This window comes from Carettochelys insculpta, chromosome 9 (assembly GCF_033958435.1).
Source record: "Carettochelys insculpta isolate YL-2023 chromosome 9, ASM3395843v1, whole genome shotgun sequence".
In the NCBI taxonomy this organism is placed as follows: domain Eukaryota; kingdom Metazoa; phylum Chordata; order Testudines; family Carettochelyidae; genus Carettochelys; species Carettochelys insculpta.
The window spans coordinates 30,379,222-30,399,092 of record NC_134145.1 but is presented as its reverse complement, the minus strand read 5'-3'; the positions used below and the strand labels follow the sequence as shown (position 1 = coordinate 30,399,092).

General features: G+C 40.3%; 1 protein-coding gene across 2 annotated transcripts in view; it reads right to left on the bottom strand.

The window, feature by feature from the left end:
• The window catches only part of SH3GLB1 (SH3 domain containing GRB2 like, endophilin B1), a 40,482-nt gene that overhangs the window by 10,882 nt on the left and 9,729 nt on the right, over nucleotides 1-19,871 (bottom strand). Inside the window, exons 3-6 of one of the 2 annotated variants that reach the window (XM_075002301.1) lie at nucleotides 11,514-11,642; nucleotides 8,552-8,685; nucleotides 7,846-7,938; nucleotides 3,064-3,087 (exon numbers count right to left, since the gene is read on the bottom strand). In XM_075002301.1, coding sequence (XP_074858402.1) covers nucleotides 3,064-3,087; nucleotides 7,846-7,938; nucleotides 8,552-8,685; nucleotides 11,514-11,642 — 380 coding nt within the window. The remainder of the gene's footprint in view (nucleotides 1-3,063; nucleotides 3,088-7,845; nucleotides 7,939-8,551; nucleotides 8,686-11,513; nucleotides 11,643-19,871) is intronic. The other variant, XM_075002302.1, reaches the window with a different exon arrangement.

Here is a 19,871-nt window from a genome sequence, read left to right as displayed (position 1 = left end):
TTTAAAGTCAAGCTTGCTTGCTATTTATCAGGGGTGGGCAATAATTTTTGGTGGGGGAGTCATTCCAATCTTCCAGGATATTAATGGATGAGGTGTAGGTCTGGGATGGAGGTTGGGTGCATAAGGGAACTAAGGATAAGGCACTAGGCTATGGGGAAGGGGTCTAGAAAGTGATATGGGTGCAGGAGGTGGGGTTTGGCTAATAGGGTGGCACAGCAGAAGATTGGGAAGTGGAAGGGGTTGGGGTCCTGGAGACAGGACTTTGGCTGGAAGACTTACCTGGCCCAGCCCTGGCAGGGGCCATGTGCTCTGAACAGCCGTGAACCTGAGGGGAAGGGAAAGGATGCTCTGCACACTCCCTGTGCTTCAAAAAACAGGAAGTTTCTACTGGCCAGGAAAAAAAAAAGTCAATGGGATTGTGCTGGGAGAGGGGACAGCACATTAATGTCTCCCTCAACCCCTTGGGCTTCCAGCTACTGCAAGACAAACAGGGCCCCACAGACACTTGTCTGACAAGCATGCAAGAGCGCGGCAGATGGGGAGCGCATCCATGGGACGGATATGGTGGCTTACCAGCCTGCAGACTGTATTTTACCTGGCCCTGTGCTTTTTGCAGAGCATTACTTGAAGTGGAGGTTGCAATGGCATGCTCCAAACCTCTAGTTTACCCATCTTCCCACACATTGCCTCATCCTCTTTTTCTCACTGCTGCTGAGTCAAGTATAGCATTAGGACATGCCTATTTATATCCCTGTGGTTAAAACTGGTGTACAAGTATAGCTGATGTTCTGAGTCCATACAATCCGTAACGCTTTCCACCTCAGCCTGAGGCAGGTTAAGGAAAAAGCCTTGAAATGTAAATCTAGGCTATTACATCCCCCATGTAGAACTGCAACCACAATCAGTGAAACCTCCCATTTGAATAGGAAGTGGCAGATTGTCTTGTCATGAAGGGCCCCGACATAACTGCTCACCACCTCAGTTCAAACTGCGGATTTGTAAGCTGTCTGGGCCAAAAAGCTTATCAATAAACAGGAGTAGAGTATATCCCATGCAGGCCACACTTAAAGTTAACTGGAAAGGTGCATAAGATCTACAAGAATAATTCAAGGTCTTGAAATCATGCTTTTCAGTAAGAAACTTGTCTATTTAAGTTCACTCAAGAGAAAGTTAAGGAGTGACCTTATCACCACCTACCCATGCCTATCTATATGGGAAAGGTTTGATAGACTAAGCTAGGAGCAGCAGGCATAACTAGATTCAACAGCTAGAAATTAAAGCTAGACAAATTCAAAACAAAAAAGCCTTTCAACTGAAGGCAACTAATCCTATAGATGTAAACAATGTACCATCACTTAGAGTTTTAAAGCAACAATGGAGATCTGTCTAGAGATAAGCGGTGTCCAAGAGATGTTTTGGTTTGATTCAGAGATTAGTTTATGAATCCAAGAAGCCCGTCCCTCTCCCAGCTTTCAATAAAGGGGAAGAATGAACAGCCTAAAAGCATTTATTAGCTATAGCTTGGAGGATTTGACTGTGTGTCTGCTTTTGTTACCTTTGCATTTATTTCAACTCTATGGTACTTACAAGAATAGAAAAGTAGTTTATAAAAAAAAAAACAGAGTTTCTAGTCTTTTTGTTAAGATCTGAAAACAAAATAAGCCAATAACTACATTGAAAAGTTGCCACTGATTTTTTTCCCTATGCAGTAAACTCTTTCATATCTGGCAGTCCTGGGACCACGAAATTGCTAAGCATTCAAGTATTCTGGATAATAGAGATATACACCTAGCAATGCATAACACTAAAGAAAAACAAGATTTAGATATTAAGATTAGATATTAACAAAAACAAAAAGGTATGCATTATACTTTATTTACCAACAGTAGTACTGGACACTAAACTTATACTATATTTATATGTACTTTTTCACTATACTTTATGGAAAAGTAACTAAAATTAGTTATGGTTAAAATGCCAGTTGAGAGGTCCGGATGATAGAAAGCCGACACAGGAAAGAGTTTACTGCATATGCAACTCTGTCCTCCAGAACTGGCTTCAGGGATGCAAACACAGCTCTCTAGACCTCTTTCCTGCTAGTGGGGTGGTGGAATGCCACTCGGGCTGCTGCCAACTGCACTTCAGCTTGTCTCCTGCTTCCCCAAGAGCTTCTTGAAGCAACCAGTATAGCCTCCTGCCACAACATGGTAGCTCAATAGTAAGAAACAGGAGCTCATTGCTGAATGTTATATTCTGCTCCCAGCTCTCAGATGCCTTAAAACTTTTCTTCTTGCTTTCTGTATGGCAAAACTAAGAGGAACTAGTTTGATAGTGTTGATGAAAGCACAATGTGTGCGCTAAAATCTGACAGCAGGTACACAGACACCTCCAGGAAGTCAAGTGAAGTCTCCAGGTATCAGCTTGCCAACCTATGGTTTTGTCTCGCATTCATCATAGTGACTCCACTACACAGACAGACAGACAGACAGACTAGTTGTTTTGCGGTCCCACCCAAGATTGCTATGGCTAGCACAGCTTCTCCTCTCCCCCCCCGGCCCCATCCTTCAGAAGAGCTTGCTACTTCCATGGCATCAGTTCCCCCTTTGAATACAAGTGAATCTGACAGTTGAACATCGGTCTCTTAATAGCCAGTTTAGAGCACTACCCCACCATCCTTCAGAAAATAAAAAAAAAAAAATATCCAGTGAAGTTTATTGCTGGGATCTTTTTGTAATAAGACACCAACTTTTGTCAGAGACATCTTACTGTCTTGTTACTTGCAGGCTTACTGTTTTTTCCAGATTGTATCTTGTCACAAGACAGTCACATGATGGCAGTTGTTACTCAAAGAGGAAGTGTTCGAATTCCAAATTTATTCCTGAACACTACCCTGATGAAAAACCTCACTTCACTGATGGTATCTGAAATGCTCGGTAAGGTGCTAAATAGGTTATGCAATACAGCAAAATGATTTCCAGAAATGTATTTACATGGAAAATCCTTTATTACACGGTACAAGTGAGCAAACATTTCACAGTGCTGCTGTCTCAGAACTCTACTTACTTTTGTCACTTCCTCTGCCCAAATCTTGTCCGCATTAAGAGTGAAGACAAACATTTAGAACATCAGAGTGGTTTTAACACAAAGCCATATGTATATGCTCTAATAATTCCCCCCCCCCCCCCCCCCCAACCCTTTAGAAACATAAAAGTTTCTCAGGAGTGGATGACTCACTGCACCCATATGAAGGGGCCTTTGCTATGAACTATAGTCCATTAAGAAAACGTAATTCATTCTTTAAACACACAAAAGAATTCCAATATCAACTGCATACCTACAGTACTATATTACCTACATGAAGTATGTAAGGTTAGAGAGCTATTATTCACTAAGAGGATACTCTGCAGACCAAAACTGATTATTCAAAAATCTGTAAAATGCGACATTGTCCATAAAACACAAATCTCACAATGTAAAGTATGTGACTACTTGGAAAATGGATACAAATCAAACAGCCTAAAATTACTTACAATAACTTATAAAAGAAAACCAACTTTTAACTGTTAATATGTTAAGGTAGAAATGTTTCTCAGATGAAAGGTATGGTCACCTTTCACGAAAGCTGACTAGACAAGCTATGTTATACACAAAAACTGAAATTGAGGTAAGCGATTTCTCTTGCCATCTGAATTCTGTTATTTATTACTGCCTCATGAACTTGCAATGAATTGGATAATTTTAGTAAATGCTATTGTGGACATCAACAAAAAAAAATTAATAACTGTATTACAACTACAACCAGAGGTCTTCCTCAAACACAGCCTTCCTTTAATTTTTGATGTTTAAATTAGAAGTTTTTTGGAAAGCTATGCCGACACTGTTAAAAATTGTGGTTAAGAGACACATGCTTATGACCCAAGACTTCAGTAGTTTTATAAGTAGAGATAAAGTTCTTTGGTATAATGATTCACTATCTGTCTACCAGTCATGGACATCAAACACTGAAGAAACGATTATTTGTATTACAGGCCACAATGAAAATTAATTCCCTATTGTCGCAGGTTCTGTATAGGCAGAGGACAATACCAAAATGAGGAATAAAAACATCGTGCATGTTCTATAGGAGTACTTTTGACTAGTATGACAACATTCTGGTCTCAACACGATAAGTATTTTCAAGGCTGAGAAACAATCAGCAAGTCTTTGGAACAAGTAGCTTCCAATTATCTCAAAATCAGCTCATTAATAATAGTGCAGCATTCCTATAGCTTCAATTGTTTGCACAGTTAGTTTGATAGCAAAGACAAGAAATGGTTCCTAAAAATATTTAGATTAATAGTTTATTCCAATTGTGAAAGATGTAAGATTTCTTGCAGTAAGGAATGACCACAACTGAATTGTAATAAGAACCTCAACATCAAAAATCCAGGAGTCTACTCAGATGCTGTTGGCACTCAGGTTGGACTACTTTTGAAATAATTTCCCCAGGATCCCATCTGGATGGGCAATCTCTGGTAAATTGAATGTGTGCGCACAGTATTATGACATTTCCCTCATTCTTTGGTTTGAGGTGCCTTCAAAGACACACAGAACAACCAGAGAGCAATTACCCAGGAACTGTTCTTTACAGAATACTATGGGGAAAGTCAAACAACGTGTTCCCACAGTTGCACTTAATTTTTCAGTTCTTAAAAAAGAATTCAAATTGGTACAGTTAGCTTTGACTTCAGTAATGTTGTGGAAAGAAGCCTATGTTACACACTTTAGTTCACTGAACACCAGGACAATTTAACAATACAGAGCTACAAGCTATTTGTCAGTATTTCTCTTGTTTTAAAAAACATAAGGCCTCTAAGAAATTGGAATATTTATCAGTCCTCCATTCTAAATGTTTGGTATGACAATTAAGGTCACTAGACCTGGATAGCAAGAGGAAACACTTGGTAAAGAATGTATGAACACAGGAGGCCAACAAACCTTTAGCCATTTTACATGCAGCAAGTTGAGCATGTAAGAGACATTTACCATAATGTTATTTTCTTCAGGCTGTGACGTGTTTAGTTGCTTTAGTGCATAGACAGAGACAAAAGCCAGGTTACACTGTTAATATTCTAGACAAACAGTTATAGAAGACAGAATAGTTAAACACTGCAAGATTAAACTAAGCCAAGTGGTGATGCATACCTACAAATCCAAATAGTCACTGATTTAATCAAGTAGCTTTATTCAGCAATTTTAAAAACTGTTCTGGACCATTTTATTTAGATATTAAAACGTAACAGTAAGTGACAGAGATTGAAGTTACATGTTACTCCATCTGCATTCATTTCATTTTCTTTTATAAAGCAGAGAAAACATTTGAAACAAGATTTGAAGCTGTAACAGATGAACATTAAAATCCTCAATGAATGTGTCCCCTAATGATTCTGATGTTCACTATCGAAGACGTGGTGAACTCACAACCTCAATTTGGCCCTGCTGCTTCATTTCATCCAGCCCACATCAAGTCTCTGCACTATGGACCAGAAGCCCTGAGCCTTGGCAGTACTTCACATGGCTGGAACTATGAGCACTGGCCCATCCTTGTAGCCCTTGGGCAGAGGGTCAATCAGGGAAGCTCTGTTTGCTGCTCTCACCCCCATTGCCAGGTCCTATTACTTGGGAACCAAGGACAATGGGAGCTGCAGGGGTGATACCTGTATGAGTGGGAAGTGTACACTGCACCAGACTGGGTCTGCCACACAGGGGTCAGATATGGCAGCCACTTGTGGGAGGTGCACAGGCATCAGGGAGCTTGCCTTAGACAGGCTGCACCACTGACGGGAGCCATTAGATGTAAGCACAGCCTGGCTGAAGCACACTCCCCAAACCCCACTGCACACAACCCCTTGCCCCAGCTGGGAACCCCCTCCTGGAATCCTCTCCTGCACTTCAACTCCCTCCCAGAGCCTTCATCCCAAACCTCATTCACACCCAAACCTCCTGTCCTATCTATGGCCTCGCCCCAGAGCCTGTACCTCCAGCTCAATGCCAAACCCTCTCCCACACAGCAACTCCCTGCCACAGCCCACATTACCCTCCCACACTCCAAAACCCTCATTTCTGGGCCCACCTCAGAGCCCAGGGAAGCCCCAGGCCTCCATGCTACTCTGCAGGGATTCATGTGACTCCCTGATTTTTTTTATCCATGCATCAGTGAGCCCCAATAGGAAAAAAGATTGCCCACCTTGCACTACAGCTGTCAAACCAGGCAAACCTCCTTTAGAAATAAATGAATGAGCCATGATAACCTGAACTAATCACTCCACACTTCTTCACTCCCCCCAATCCCAGCCTTGACTTTCTGAACATCTACTCTGAATAGTCATCAACTGAGAAGTAAGGCATTAGAGGCCTCTTGTATATACCATCTGGAAGCGTGAAACCCAGAATTTAATAGGCAAGACAGCATTAAAATGTTAGTTTAAGGTGGTATTAGAATTGAAGTATAGGCAAAAAAAGAGGGTAATGCAATTAGTGATACAGCTACATCACAAACTCAAAGATATAGGTAGGCCTACCTGTGCTAGTTTTAACAGTTCTGACATGAACTTCAATGGAGGCTAGCTACCCTGATCAAGCACACCTACTGAGGGAGTGGGCATGTGTACGGGTTGCTAGTCCACAATGGGGTTTGTGCACATCTTCACTTCTGTTACCCATGCTAACTAGACTGAATACAGGTCTTACACCTTAATTTGTAAAATGGATACACACCGTAAGAGGCACAAAGTCTCATGATCCAACAATGAAACCCTGGTAAGTATTTTTTCCCCATTATTAGCCCTGTAGTAATGCTCAACCAGTAACTTGTTCCCTGGAATGAAGTCAGTAAATTAATTCCCTCCCCATAACAAAATATCTAATTATGCATGTAGGCGAGTAACAACATAGCTTGAGATAAAATTAAGGTTAAAGGCCATTTAAATGTCTGGAAAATGGTCATTCTTGGGACTTCCACATTTTACCCTACAGGAGTCTGCAATACGGACCCTAGAAGCTAATACCTAGGGTAACAGATTTGGGAGTTCCAAATTATGGAAGATGTGTGACAAGTCATTCCAAAGGACAACACATGATTATTGAAGCAAAATATTATCGCAGGGCAAGGTTAAGCCTTCAGAAGACCAATGTTCCTCTAATTTTCCATTTATGTGTGGAATAAATTTTATCTGTGCACCAAGAGCAGTGTGTGAGCGCAACAGTGTGAATGTGCACCAGTGAACACCACTTGCAGCCAGCTGTGGGCCCTCTGCTAACCAGCTAGGTGGCATCAGAATCTCTCCTGTGGTGTAGGGGAGGCGCTCAAGTATTGAGCTTACAGGGAACACTGCAGAAGACTCCCAAGTACCCCAAACTGTTTTACTTATGCTCCCACATTTATAATTTAAAAGATACCTTAATGCTTAGCACACCCCACCTTAGAAATTACTTGTGAAAATTCTTCCACATTTTGAATTTTTAATAAAAAACATGTAGCTTATTAGCCCCCAAGACTGATCATTATGACAAAGGTTCATTTCACATAGGATGGAAGAGGATCTGCATAAAAATCTTCAATGCCTATATTTTAAAAAGTGAAAAATTTCAAGGAGTCAAGAAACCCAGCCTTAAGTCAGCAATGCGCTATTTTCTCTTAGGTTCTCCCTAGAGGTTTCTTACTGAGTTTGACAAAGAAATGTACACTGAAGTAGTATTAAAATATCTGGCTTTTAGGATAAATTATAGTTTACATAGGACCAAAACTGTTTGAGACCCAAATGTGGAAAGTTATGAAGTTATTCATTAGAAGAATTTTCTACTCACTGCAGCTCTAGCTTCTGCAACTTTTGCCTTCTTCAATCTGGTTTTTGCAGCATCCAAGTCTAGCCTTTTATTTTGCAATAGTTTGCGTTCTTTCTGGAAGTTTAGGAACATCAGTTAGTTTAAAAGGATCATGAAGCAAGCTGTTGGCCTGCTGTACACTACCAGAGGTGGGGAAAGTACCAAAAAAAGTTACTTGAGTAAAAATGCAGCTGCTTTCACTTCTGGATACTCAGGTACAATAAAGATGAGACACATGTGCGCGCACTTTTACTCAAACAGTATTCCAGAGGGACACCGGTGACTTGTACTTATGTACATTCCCCCCCAACACAGCTGTACTTTTACATAAGTAGCTTTTTGGTACCTTTCCCACCTCTGCTCATTACTGTATTGCATACAAGCACCCTTCTAAAGCTGAAACCAAAGGCATAATAACTAGGTACAAAATTACTACATTGTTTTAACTCTTACCCAGGATAGGCCTCGCTTACTAAAAGTAACGAACACAAGAAGGCTTTCTTGAACCAGACTTTTTCCCGGCAGAGTGAAGGGGAGGGGAGAAGAGACATTTACTTAAAACAAAAAATCAAGTCTGAACTGCTTTTTCCTTATAAGTTTTAAGTAAGGGAATAAATAAATCATAGTTTTCTGTAATGTTCATATTCAGAACTACTGTCAAGTATTTAAAGTACCTTTGTCAACTTACAGTAATTGTTTTATAATCTCCTTCTACAAAATTTCTTAGAGGAGTGAGGAAGTTTATTGCAGATGTTTGAATTAATTCTCTATCTGCTGTTCCAATTCGCTTTTGTGTTTCTCCACATTTAATTAGTGCATTTCCTGCAAAAGGAAAAAAAAGAGACAGCTGTTAAACAGTGGTTCCTGTAGGTGGCTATGCAAAGTTCTACAAGAACAAGAATTCAGGCTCATATTTTGACAAATTATCAACTGCTAAACAAATAGCTTTTAAAGGAAAAATTAGAAACAGGGCTGCTTTAAACGACAGACACTGGAACTGGAAGTCTAAAGAAACTAACATTCATTGTTCGATAATCTATTAATATGGTTACACCCAATGTTTCAGTGGTACTACCTATGACAATTCCATTTCTCGTTTGCGAATTTAAGTTCTAATTGTTAGTATTAAGTAAGGAAAAAAAAAGTTTCCCACTCTTGATAATTTGATTCATTCATCTGAGGTTTTTGCTAAATAGAAAAATGTCAACTGTCAGATGCCAGCTATTTGCATTTAAATGTAAAGTCTCCAAGTTTCCTTGTGAAGATCAGGGAAGGATTTTTCAGTGCCAGTGCTGATCAATACAGCTACGTCTACACTAGTCAAAAACTTCAAAATTGTTATGCAAACGGCCATTTCGAAGTTTACTAATGAAGCGCTGAAATACATATTCGGTGCCTCATTAGCATGCGGGTGGCCGCAGCACTTCGAACTTGATGCGGTTCGCCTCCATGCAGCTCCTTTTCGAAAGGACCCCACCTACTTCGAAGTCCCCTTATTCCCATCTGTTCATAGGAATAAGGGGACTTCAAAGTAGGCGGGGTCCTTTCGAAAAGGAGCCCCGTCTGGACGAGCCACATCAATTTTGAAGTGCTGCAGCCGCCCGCATGCTAATGAGGCGCTGAATATGTATTTCAACGCTTCATTAGTAAACTTCGAAATGGCCATTTGCATAGCAATTTCAAAGTTTTTGGCTAGTGTAGACACGGTCCCTGTTTCCCACCCAAAGAAAAAAAATCACCCTTGCTCAATCTATTAAGCATTATGCAATGGCACCATTTCAAAACTAATTGTGTAACTTATTTTTGCATCGTAGAATTGATTGAGAGCATTATAGCAAGTTGCGATGGCTGCATACTTATAAGAAGTTAGACACACTGGTCTGAATAAGCTGAGCATCATTTAGTTTGCTTTAAGTAAAGTCTAGTAAGCTTCAGGCCTGGTTAATTCTTGACAGCAGCTGTGACTGGCTATTCAAGTGTCTTCTCACTTATATCCTTAATAACCTTTATCATAGAACAGTGAAACTTCCTGCAAAAACCTACACTTGGATGCTTTCAACAAAAAGGGTATGTTATCTTCTACTCTAGCAGAAAATTCTATTACTTTCAGATGCAAAGATCTTTGATCCAGTTCCTTGTGGAAAATCACTTTGCACAAGTTGACTTATTCAGCTGCCTTTGTTCTAAATTAAAATTAGGCTTTGTAGTCTGTATATTTTGGTAGTAATACACCCATGTATCAATACTTGGTTAATTTTAATTGTCACCCATAAGTTTAATATAGTAGGTTTAAGAGAGCGCACTGGACTTGATATTAACCAAAGCTGTGAGAGCTTGCAAGTGCTTTGGAGGAGAATCACAAATCAAAGATTTGGGCTAACTGGAGAAATGGTCTAAAGTAAATATGATGTTTAACAAGGACAAAACACAGAGTACTCCACTTAAGAAAGATCAGTTTCACATGTAGAAAAACAGCAAGTGACTTTCTAGGAAGGAGCACTGAAAAAAGGATATAGGAGTCCCAGTGGACCACAGGCTAAATAGGAGTCGACCAAGTGATACTGTTGCAAAAAAGCAAACGTGGACTGCATTAACTGGAGTGTTGTGAGCACAATACAATAAGAAACTCTGCTCTACTCTGCGCTGATTAGGTCTCAACTGGAGTATCGTGCTCGGTTCTGGGCATCACATTTCAGGAAAGATGTGGAAAAACTGAAGACAGTGCAGAGAAGAGCAACAAAAGCAATCACAGAGCTAGAAAACATGACCTGTGAGGGAAGACTGAAAGAAATTGGTTTGTTTAGTTTGGGAAAAAGAGAAGACAGAGGACATTACAGTTTTCCAGTACCTAAAAGGGTGTTACAAGGAGGAGGGGAAAAAATTGTTCTCCTTGACCTCTGAGGATAAGACAATCAGCAAATGGGCTTAAATTGCAGCAAGGGAGGTTTACATTAGACATGAGGAAAAAGCTTCCTGCCAGGTGGTTAACCACTGGAATAAATTGCCTAGGGAGGTTGCGGAATCTCCATCATTGGAGATACTTACGAGCAGGTTAGATAGATAGCCCCGATAGACGTTTATCTAAAAAGTGCCAGGTCCTGGCACTAGGGCAAGGGACTGGACTTGATACTTATCAAGGTCCCCTCAGTTCTTGTATTCTATTCTATAGCTGAGACCCAGTCTCTAAAATTTTCCAGAGATAACATTATGAACTAGGTGGTCCTGGGGGAAGAGAGTGACAGAAAGGTAACTGAACAAGTCTACTGTTTAACAATTCCTTTTAGAAAGTACTTACATATCAGGACAAACTACTGAGATTTTAAAACTAGAATTTAGTGGTATCCTTCAGCAATTTCTATTCTTCACATAGTACACACCTTTTCAAATAAGACACCAAACTTCACAGAAAGGAGCTGCACTTTTCCCTTCTAACTTGGGGTTCATAGCTCATATTTTGTTTACCTTCTCAGGTAGCAAAGTTATGCAGCCACTGGGGAAGAGTTATGGTTCCAACAGCAACTATAACTGATGCTACCCTCTTCATTTTGGATTAAGGCTCCAGAACTTTAATAAGCTCAAAGATGTACACAATACACAAATCTGAGCAGCTGGGTCAAACTTCATAAACTGTCTCCTTGGCTTAAACTTACCATATGCTGTTCCTGGGCCAAACTCATTCCCTGCATCAATCATATACTGGCCTAGTAGTTCTGGGTTATTCATACGACTTGGTGCTTTGCGGTCCAACTTCTCATAAACAAATTCTTCTATTCTAGCATCTAAAAAGAAAGTTATCTGCTAATTTGAAGTGCAATACTGTAAATCAAAGCAGTATTTACAAAACGTTCTGAGATAGAAAAGCAATTTACTGATTCATTCACAAAGTAATTGAGTAATTAGTAACTGACTAAACTGAATAAAGTGATTGTCACCAAGAGCAGGCTGTTTGTCTAAATCTCCACAAGCTCTGTTTACGAGTATTTCTAGTATCAACCACAAAAATTCAACACAGAATTGTAATCGAGCTAATATATATCTTCTTACATAACACCAAGATTAGAGGCTGTGCAGCCCACATTATCCTTCGGTAACACTTAAGGCAAACCCATTTTCATTAAATGCAATTGCAGTTTTGACAGATTTCATCTGTAAGTTTGGCTATGTTTACCCAACAGCATTTTCATCAGTACAACTTACCTTGCTCAGCCCTGAGTGACTCAAGTTATACCTACAGAAACACACATGGCCACCATTATGGGGGTGGGAGATGGTCTCCTACAGATACAGCTCTCACGATCATCATTCATTGGGGGTGGTTTAATGGATGTTAAAGGAAGAACTCTCTCTAGTCACCTCAGAGCAGCTACTTGGGAGACCTTGCACACACTATAACGTAGACATGGCCTTGACAACCAGTTCTGAGTTCACCAGGACCAGCATACAGCCCTTCTTCACTATAACCACACTGATGTGTTTCCATGAGTACATAGTAAAAGCCATGCTACTAAAATAAGCAGTAGGTTTGGCTACATCTTTCTAAGGAATAATGCTGTTAAGTATGAAAGATGTTTAAGACAGTCTAGACCGTGGTCTCCCAAACTGAGGGGTATGCCCCTCTGGGGGAGCATCAAGAAATTCCAGGACAGGGGGGTGTGAGGCAACCCAGCCCCCTCCATCCCATTTCATTCCCCCCTAGTCCAAGAGATGGCCTTTGCTTCCAGCTCTCAGCCCCTGCTATTTTACATGGGCAAGCCAGTGCGGCTGCTATAAAAAGCAGGCTGCCAGCAAAGACCCACATGAAGCTAGCTGCCTTCTGCAAAGGAGTGTGGGTTTGTGGGGAGACAGAAGGAGGAGGAGGAGGATGGGGGACTGAGGGAGCCTGGTTCACGGAAGGGGAGGGAGAGGGGGTGAGAGCAGGGGGCTGGTGGTGCGTGGCTCTGGGGGAGAGGAGGGACTCGAGTGGCTAGCCCCAGCTTGAGCTGGCAGGTCGGCAGCTAGCCCTGGCAGCATGGGACACAGGCTGCTGACCTGATGTTCAGGTGGGCAGCTGGCCCCGGCAACTGTTGGGCAGGTGGGCGGCTCTGGCAGCACAGTGATCAGGTGAGTGGATGGCTAGTGTGTGCAGCTCTGGTGGCTGGCACAGGGCTCAGGCAGGTGGCCAGCGGGGGCTACACAAGGCATCTGCAAGGTGGTGGCTGTGCCGTTAGCTTGGCCTGTCCACAGTCTGCCTCCGGGATGGGATGGGGCCAGCACAGCGTTCATCACCCCAGCCATGGCTGCAGCTTGTCTCTGCAGGGCCAGGGCTGTGCACGCAATGACGGGGCCATGCCAGCAGCCCATTCGGGGCAAAGCTGGTGCCCATGGGGCCCAGGCCATGTCCAACACGGGGCTGAAACCAGCCCTCTCAGCCTGCCTTTGGTATGGTGTCAGCCCAGGGTCAAGGTCCAGCAGGAAGTAAGCCCCCCCCCCCACCCCCAAAGCTTTGGCGGTTGGCATGTGGCTCAGAGCAGGGCAGCTTAGCTCCATTGAGTCTGCTGTCTTATTTTCCAGACAACTTTTGTGCCAACCCCATTCACAAATTAGTATGCAATCCATTCAGTGTTGATGTCGATACATTGCCCAAATATTGCAATAGCAAGCACTCGAAATAATGATTCAAGTGCAAAAGAGTTTCAAAAATAAGCTTGGAAGAACTTTCAATATATTTCCCAATGTACTTGAAAGTTGGGGAAGAGGTGTAATGTATCATTCTTCCATTTTTGTAATTATACCCCTGTGGAAAAAAGCTTTTCAAGCTTACTCACATTAAAAATGAAACAAAAAAAAAATCGACTGGATGTCAAAAGCCATTTGCATTGTGCACTTTCATCTGTCAAACCTATGATTTCCCTGCTTGTGAAGGATGCTGCTGAATTTTTTTCCACATTAAATTCACTTTGTTTCTGATGTTAAATTACATTTTTGGGCTCAGAAAAACTATTTGTGCTTAATTTTAAATAGCATTTTTATATCAAGTTTGTGTTTATTTCAAATGATTAATTGAATTTTTGATGGGTGGGTTGGATGAGGGTAAAGAAGAGATAGGGGCATGAAGGTCTCAAATCAAAAAAAGGGGGTGTGAAGCTCAAAAGTTTGGGAACCCATTGGTCTAGATGCCACACAAGCTGGTCACTTAAGTTTGCATTTCATATTTCAATCTTTGATCTCTATCACATTAGACTGACACTCAGAATTGAACGTCAGTTAACCTGGCTAGAGTAAGGATCTGAGTTTCATAACTTTGGCCTATCTCTCGTTTCATAAAAATGCACTTAGGATTACCACTGAAATAGTCATGCACTTGTCATACATATCTGCCACAAATTTCTCAGGAGCTAAATCAGCTTTTGCTGGGATTAGCTTTTGTACAGAATCAGGTAGATTTTCCCCTATGTTTGTGATTGCTTGCACCCACTGAACTGTAACAAACAGATCTGTTCACCCTATCTTTATAGCCGTGAATACTGGATTTCAAGTAGTATTAATTTATAGCACAGCTTTCGTTCCTTTACTGAAAGGGAAATATGGCTGTGTTTGGATTGTGAACAGCAGACAGACAATGTGTTAAGGCGCCAAAAAAGCATTTACACAGAAAGTATTAAAGGTGCCTCATCCACTGTTTTACAGAAAACCAGATTAAGGCGTGACACGCAAAATTTAGTAGGGACAGTTGATTTGAACTGAGTACTTTCTGAAAAGAAGGTTTAGCCAGCATAACTGAAATATTGCTATACATCATTATTTACATTCCTGGTACCCAGCTGATGGTTAATAACTCTGGTTTCTCTTTAAAATGTTTAGTGATTTTGTAGACCATTTATTTTACTTTCACTTTTAAAACCAGAAACACAAAGTGTCTAAGATTACATCTACACTACAACGATGTGTTGACAGATGTTGCTGTCAGAAGATATCAACTGACAATAATGTCTGTCGGAGGACATCCACACACAAAAGAGGATTGAAAAAGCAATCTACTCTTTTGACAGAGCTTGGACAGACTGCCTGACCCTCTCTCAACAGAATGGCTGACTGAAAGCACAGCAGACAGGGCTGCCCAGTGATCTGGAAGCCCTGTCTGACCGAGGGCTCCCCTGGAAGATCTATATGGCTTTTTTGTCATCAGAAACTGTCAACCAAGGCATTATTCCTTGTTGTGGAGAGGCAGAATGCTGTCAGCAAAACTGCCGAGTTTTGTCAACAGAACTCACTGTGTGTGTAGACACTCCATGAGTTTTGTTGATAAAATACTGGTTTTGATGACGAAACTCTGTAGTGTAGACATAGCCTAAGTGTTTAGCTTACTTCCCTAGCCTAAAAAAAGCTAAAATTAATTTGATGGGTCAAACTAGAACATTTTCTTGTTCACAGTTACTGGTTTGTCAACACAGATCTCAAAAAGTTAAGCATATTACTAAATCATCTATACTGCTATTTCACTGTTTTTGAGCCATTAAAAATACTTCCAGAATGCAAGATCTTCTATAAAATAACATTTCAAAGTTCGCTGCTATTAGGACTAGCTTATTTGAGTAACTGCCACAGGCATTATGGTCAGAATATATTTACTTCTCTCTATAGATATTAGTGAAACCCTAAATCTGTATGATTTTACAAATGAGAATTTATTTCAGGACAGAGGCCCAAAACCTATGAATGAGCTTATCAGTTATAGTTTGAGTGAGCCAGAGAGTTTAGATTTTAAGTGGTTAAATTAAGCACATGTGCCATGCCCTTAAATTTGCTGATGAACAGAGACCAGATAGTGCACTAGAACCTAGATTTTGAATCCTTGACTTGACCACTTTGCCATCCCTAGTTCTCCAGCCAAGCAGATGACCCAACAGAGCTCAGAAGGGGAACCTGAAGCTGTTGCCTCTGGTATTACTACTTATCTGCTTTTAACAGTACCTCCTTAAAAAGGACAGGGAAAACAGACCAGCCTGTGGAGTAAGGGCCCCACTTTTTGTCCATCAGCATTAGCGTGAAGTTAAGAACCGGTGAAGGTGTTTTGCGAGACCTGTCATTTCCCATGATTGTAAATGCTCAGCTCCTCCAGCAGATCAATGGAAGGGCAAATAAGGAAGCGATGCTTATTTTTTAGAGTAGGGGAATATTAGTTCCAACTACAAACTGTTAGTAAGCATGACCTGTTGCCAGATGCACTCAAACCCTCCTCTACGTGTCTGAATTCCCACCATTTCAAAAGGTGTGCTTCTGGGAGGAAGGTGGGTGAATGGGAAGGGAAAGTTACTCAGCTTGGGCATTCATATTTTCAAGTCCTACTGCTCACCAGCCACTCAGCCTACAGAAGTCAAACTCCCTGAAGCCATCCTATGGCTGCAGCAGGCATGGCATTAACATTTTTAGCATAAGCCTTTTTATTTGTACAATAGGCACTACAGTCCATAGATGCTGAATTTCAATTCTATGAAACCTCTCTTTATTAAAGGCTTATGTATTCAACAGCTGCAGAATTTACTCTGGAACAACAAGAGAGCTCCATGATTTCAGCACCATTCACCTAAGAGAAGTGTTTCTATTATTCCGGATGTCAGGAAAAACTTTAAAGATTTGCGGCAAGTGTAAGTTGAAAGTCTAAAAACATACAAAGTTCCCAAAACGATAACTGAGGAATGGACTGCTTAACTCACTTCAACAGGTGAAAAATGAAAACTGAAGAAGACAGCTTGCATCAATATTGTCAACTATTTCACTCTGATCATTTTAGCAGATGGCGGCTGCTAATGTGCTTGTTCCACAAACAAAGTGCCTCTGGATACCATCAGCCACACTCATGTCTTATATGCAGCTGCCAAAATGATCAGCTTTACCTCTCAGGTTCTAGAAAGTCACTGTGTCTAAAAATGGAATCCACTGCAGGCAGATGATGATTGTGTACTCAACCAACTAGGGTATGCTAAAGGGACTGGTTCTCCTAACTTCAGCCTATTTTCTCTAACTCCTCAACAGGGAGGAAGCTGGGGCTTGGAACACCTGAACAGAAGTCAAGGTGATTATAACCACCTTTGAAACTTCCAAGGTTGGGAGGGCTGGGGAACACACAGTCACATGAAAAGATCTGGGCAAGGGATGGGACAAGTATGCTTTTGTAGCAGGGGCCTCTAATATAGCTACAGAGCCAAAGTCAAAGTGTTCTGTGGGCAGGAAGACAAGCCACGCACAGCAGGAAGAAGAACATGGAAATGTGCACAGAACTCTGACCATGGCCCAAAAAAATGCTCTGGAGTAGTGAAGGGAAATGCAAGCAGGCCACATTTCTGTACAAGTGCAAGTATTCCTCATGCAATTAAAAAGTAAAGTCTGCATTATTCATCTCACACTGAAGAGTTCAAGTATATCAAGCACCTTTCAAATGGAGAGACTTTGATATAGCTATTCTATTACTTGAAGATGAACAACTGCAGACAGACAAAGTTCAAGGGTTCTTGCCTTAACAGTACATGCACTGTGCATTCAGATGAAACCCTAAGCAGAGTGGATAAAAATAATTTTAAATATAAACGTTTGGTTATTTAAATGTACTTTTTCAAAATCAGTCTAGGTTGCCATAAATTTCTAATATATTAAGGCCTAAACTCAGCATAATTACTTAAATTAAATAAAAAAATTGAATCCATATAGCACTTTTGCTGTGAAACTTTTAGAGTGTCACTGAAGTGGAAGAAGTCACTGGCTGAGCATGTGCACCAGAGTATGTAAAATGGTTAAGACAGCTTTAGATGGCACTAGCCATTTTTGCATGTGAAGAATGTTTTCTTTTCAATTTATTCAAATAGTTCAGTTCACTAGCTAATTCAGAGTTGAGAAGCCAACTGAAAGTTTAAAATGTGGCATGCATAAATAAGATCTAGTACTTCTGAAATTTTGCAGCACAGCAATGATATGCAAACAGTCTAATTCACTAACTACAGATAACAGGTTAAATCTTTCTAGTCTGGCATCCTCAGGACATGACCAGTGCTGAATGAAAGAATCTGTCAGACCACAGGAGGTTAATATTGTCTGGCATACTGGTTCCCAAGCTGTGGTCCTCAGACTCCTAGGGGGTCTTTAAGGGTGTTGCGGGGGTCCATAAAATAAAAATGATCTATTTTTATATTAAGTACCTTCTAATGTTAACTGCTGTCTGAAAAAAAATCTACATTGTGGTTTCCTTTTTCATTTAACGAAGTGTACCTAGCAGCTAGAATTAGCTTTGATGGGTGTCAGAGTGGTTTGGGGCAGGGGGGAAATAGGGGGATGATTGTGGATCCACACTAGTGAAAAGGTTGCAACCAGTAGTCTAGCACATTATCAACACTTCCACTGCTTACTGGGCTCTTAGAAGACATGTAGGGGCATGCCAGGAGTAAGTAAGAATTAAATAACAGCACAGAACACAGAGCCAGGACTGGTGGCTATAAACAAACTTTATGGGACCACAGGCCACCTCTATGATGAGCGGTCATCCTGCTAACCAAAATCATGCCATGTTACAGATGTTGCTGGATGAGAGAGTTTCAACATGTACCTGCTTTGTTAGGCCAGCATCAAATAAAAATAAATATGCTCGACAAAGTTTAGCAAACATAAGAGTTGTGTGAGATAAAAATGCACAAATATTAAAAGTACTTTAGTTGAATTGAAATGTAGCTCAATACAAATCAGCAAAAATGAATACTAAATTAAGGCATTAATTGCCATTTTAGCTTAAAATGGCAAAGTTAAAATTATGAACAACTATATAATTGCTTAGCTGTCTACAGACAATATTTCCTCTGGATAGGAAAAAGCACCAAATTTTAAAAAAAAAAAAAAAAAAAAAAAAGCTATATTTAACTGAAAAGCAACATGTTTTAATAGTTACCAGTGAGAATCAATCTTTCTTTAGGAAAACACCTAAAGAGTACAAATATAAAGTAAGATCAAGATTAAGTATTTAAATCTAAATTTAAATGTGATTTAAATCTTGATTTAATTTAATCTGATTTTAATTCATTGTAATTTACATCACCCCACTCTACCCCAAATGACATTAAAACAGTTTATACTTTTTACATGTTAATGAGAATCATATGACCCACTAATAATAAAAACAATCTACAATAGGATATGAAAAGTATAACCAATTGAAACTGTGGGGAACTGAGACACAGAGCAAGAAAATCATTCAAGCTAGAAATTGGTCAGGATATTAAATTTACAATTTGGAGTTAAGCCAACATCTTGCAATGAGTAGCTGATGAATGTCGCCTTATTCCAGGATATTATTTGAATATATTCACTTTAAGGATTTACTTCTAATATATGAAGTTTGAGCTCTGTTACTTGTGTGCCCTTATTTATGGGTGACTTGTTTGTTTTCCCAGCTGAAACACAAGCACTTTTAGTTTTAGTTTCCACATACACACATGAAAACTTGATTCTCTGAACATTTCGCCATACGTCACCTCTCAAATATTTGTGAAAAGCAAACCAGAAGGACAACTAACATGTCCAGAACAGATGCGCTGCAAAACTTAGAAATCTGCTGGCCTTATTCAACAAGATCTAATCAAAATATTTTAGTAAAGTGTTCCTAAAAATAATAAGTGCTCAGAACTCCAATTCCTATTGTCAAAAAAAAAAAAAAAATATCAAAACAGAATTATGCCTCTAACACAATGCCAAAGAACTGATGCAATACAGACTGAAGGAAGAGTGAAATCTATTTAATTATCAACATATCTTCCCCAGCATTTTGTTTTCCTTTGGGCTAGAGGGAATTCGCTCAACTTAGTAATGAAAAGACAGACCATGCACAGTTTAGATGAGATCTGACAAGATCAAAGCCTAACATGTTTTGAGACAATCCTCACAATCATTGTTCTCCTATAGATTTCAGAAGCTGTTCTCTGTAGACAAGTTTTTTCATTGGAATTAAGAGTTAATTTGTTGCATTATTTCAAAAGTATCAGAAAGGATGC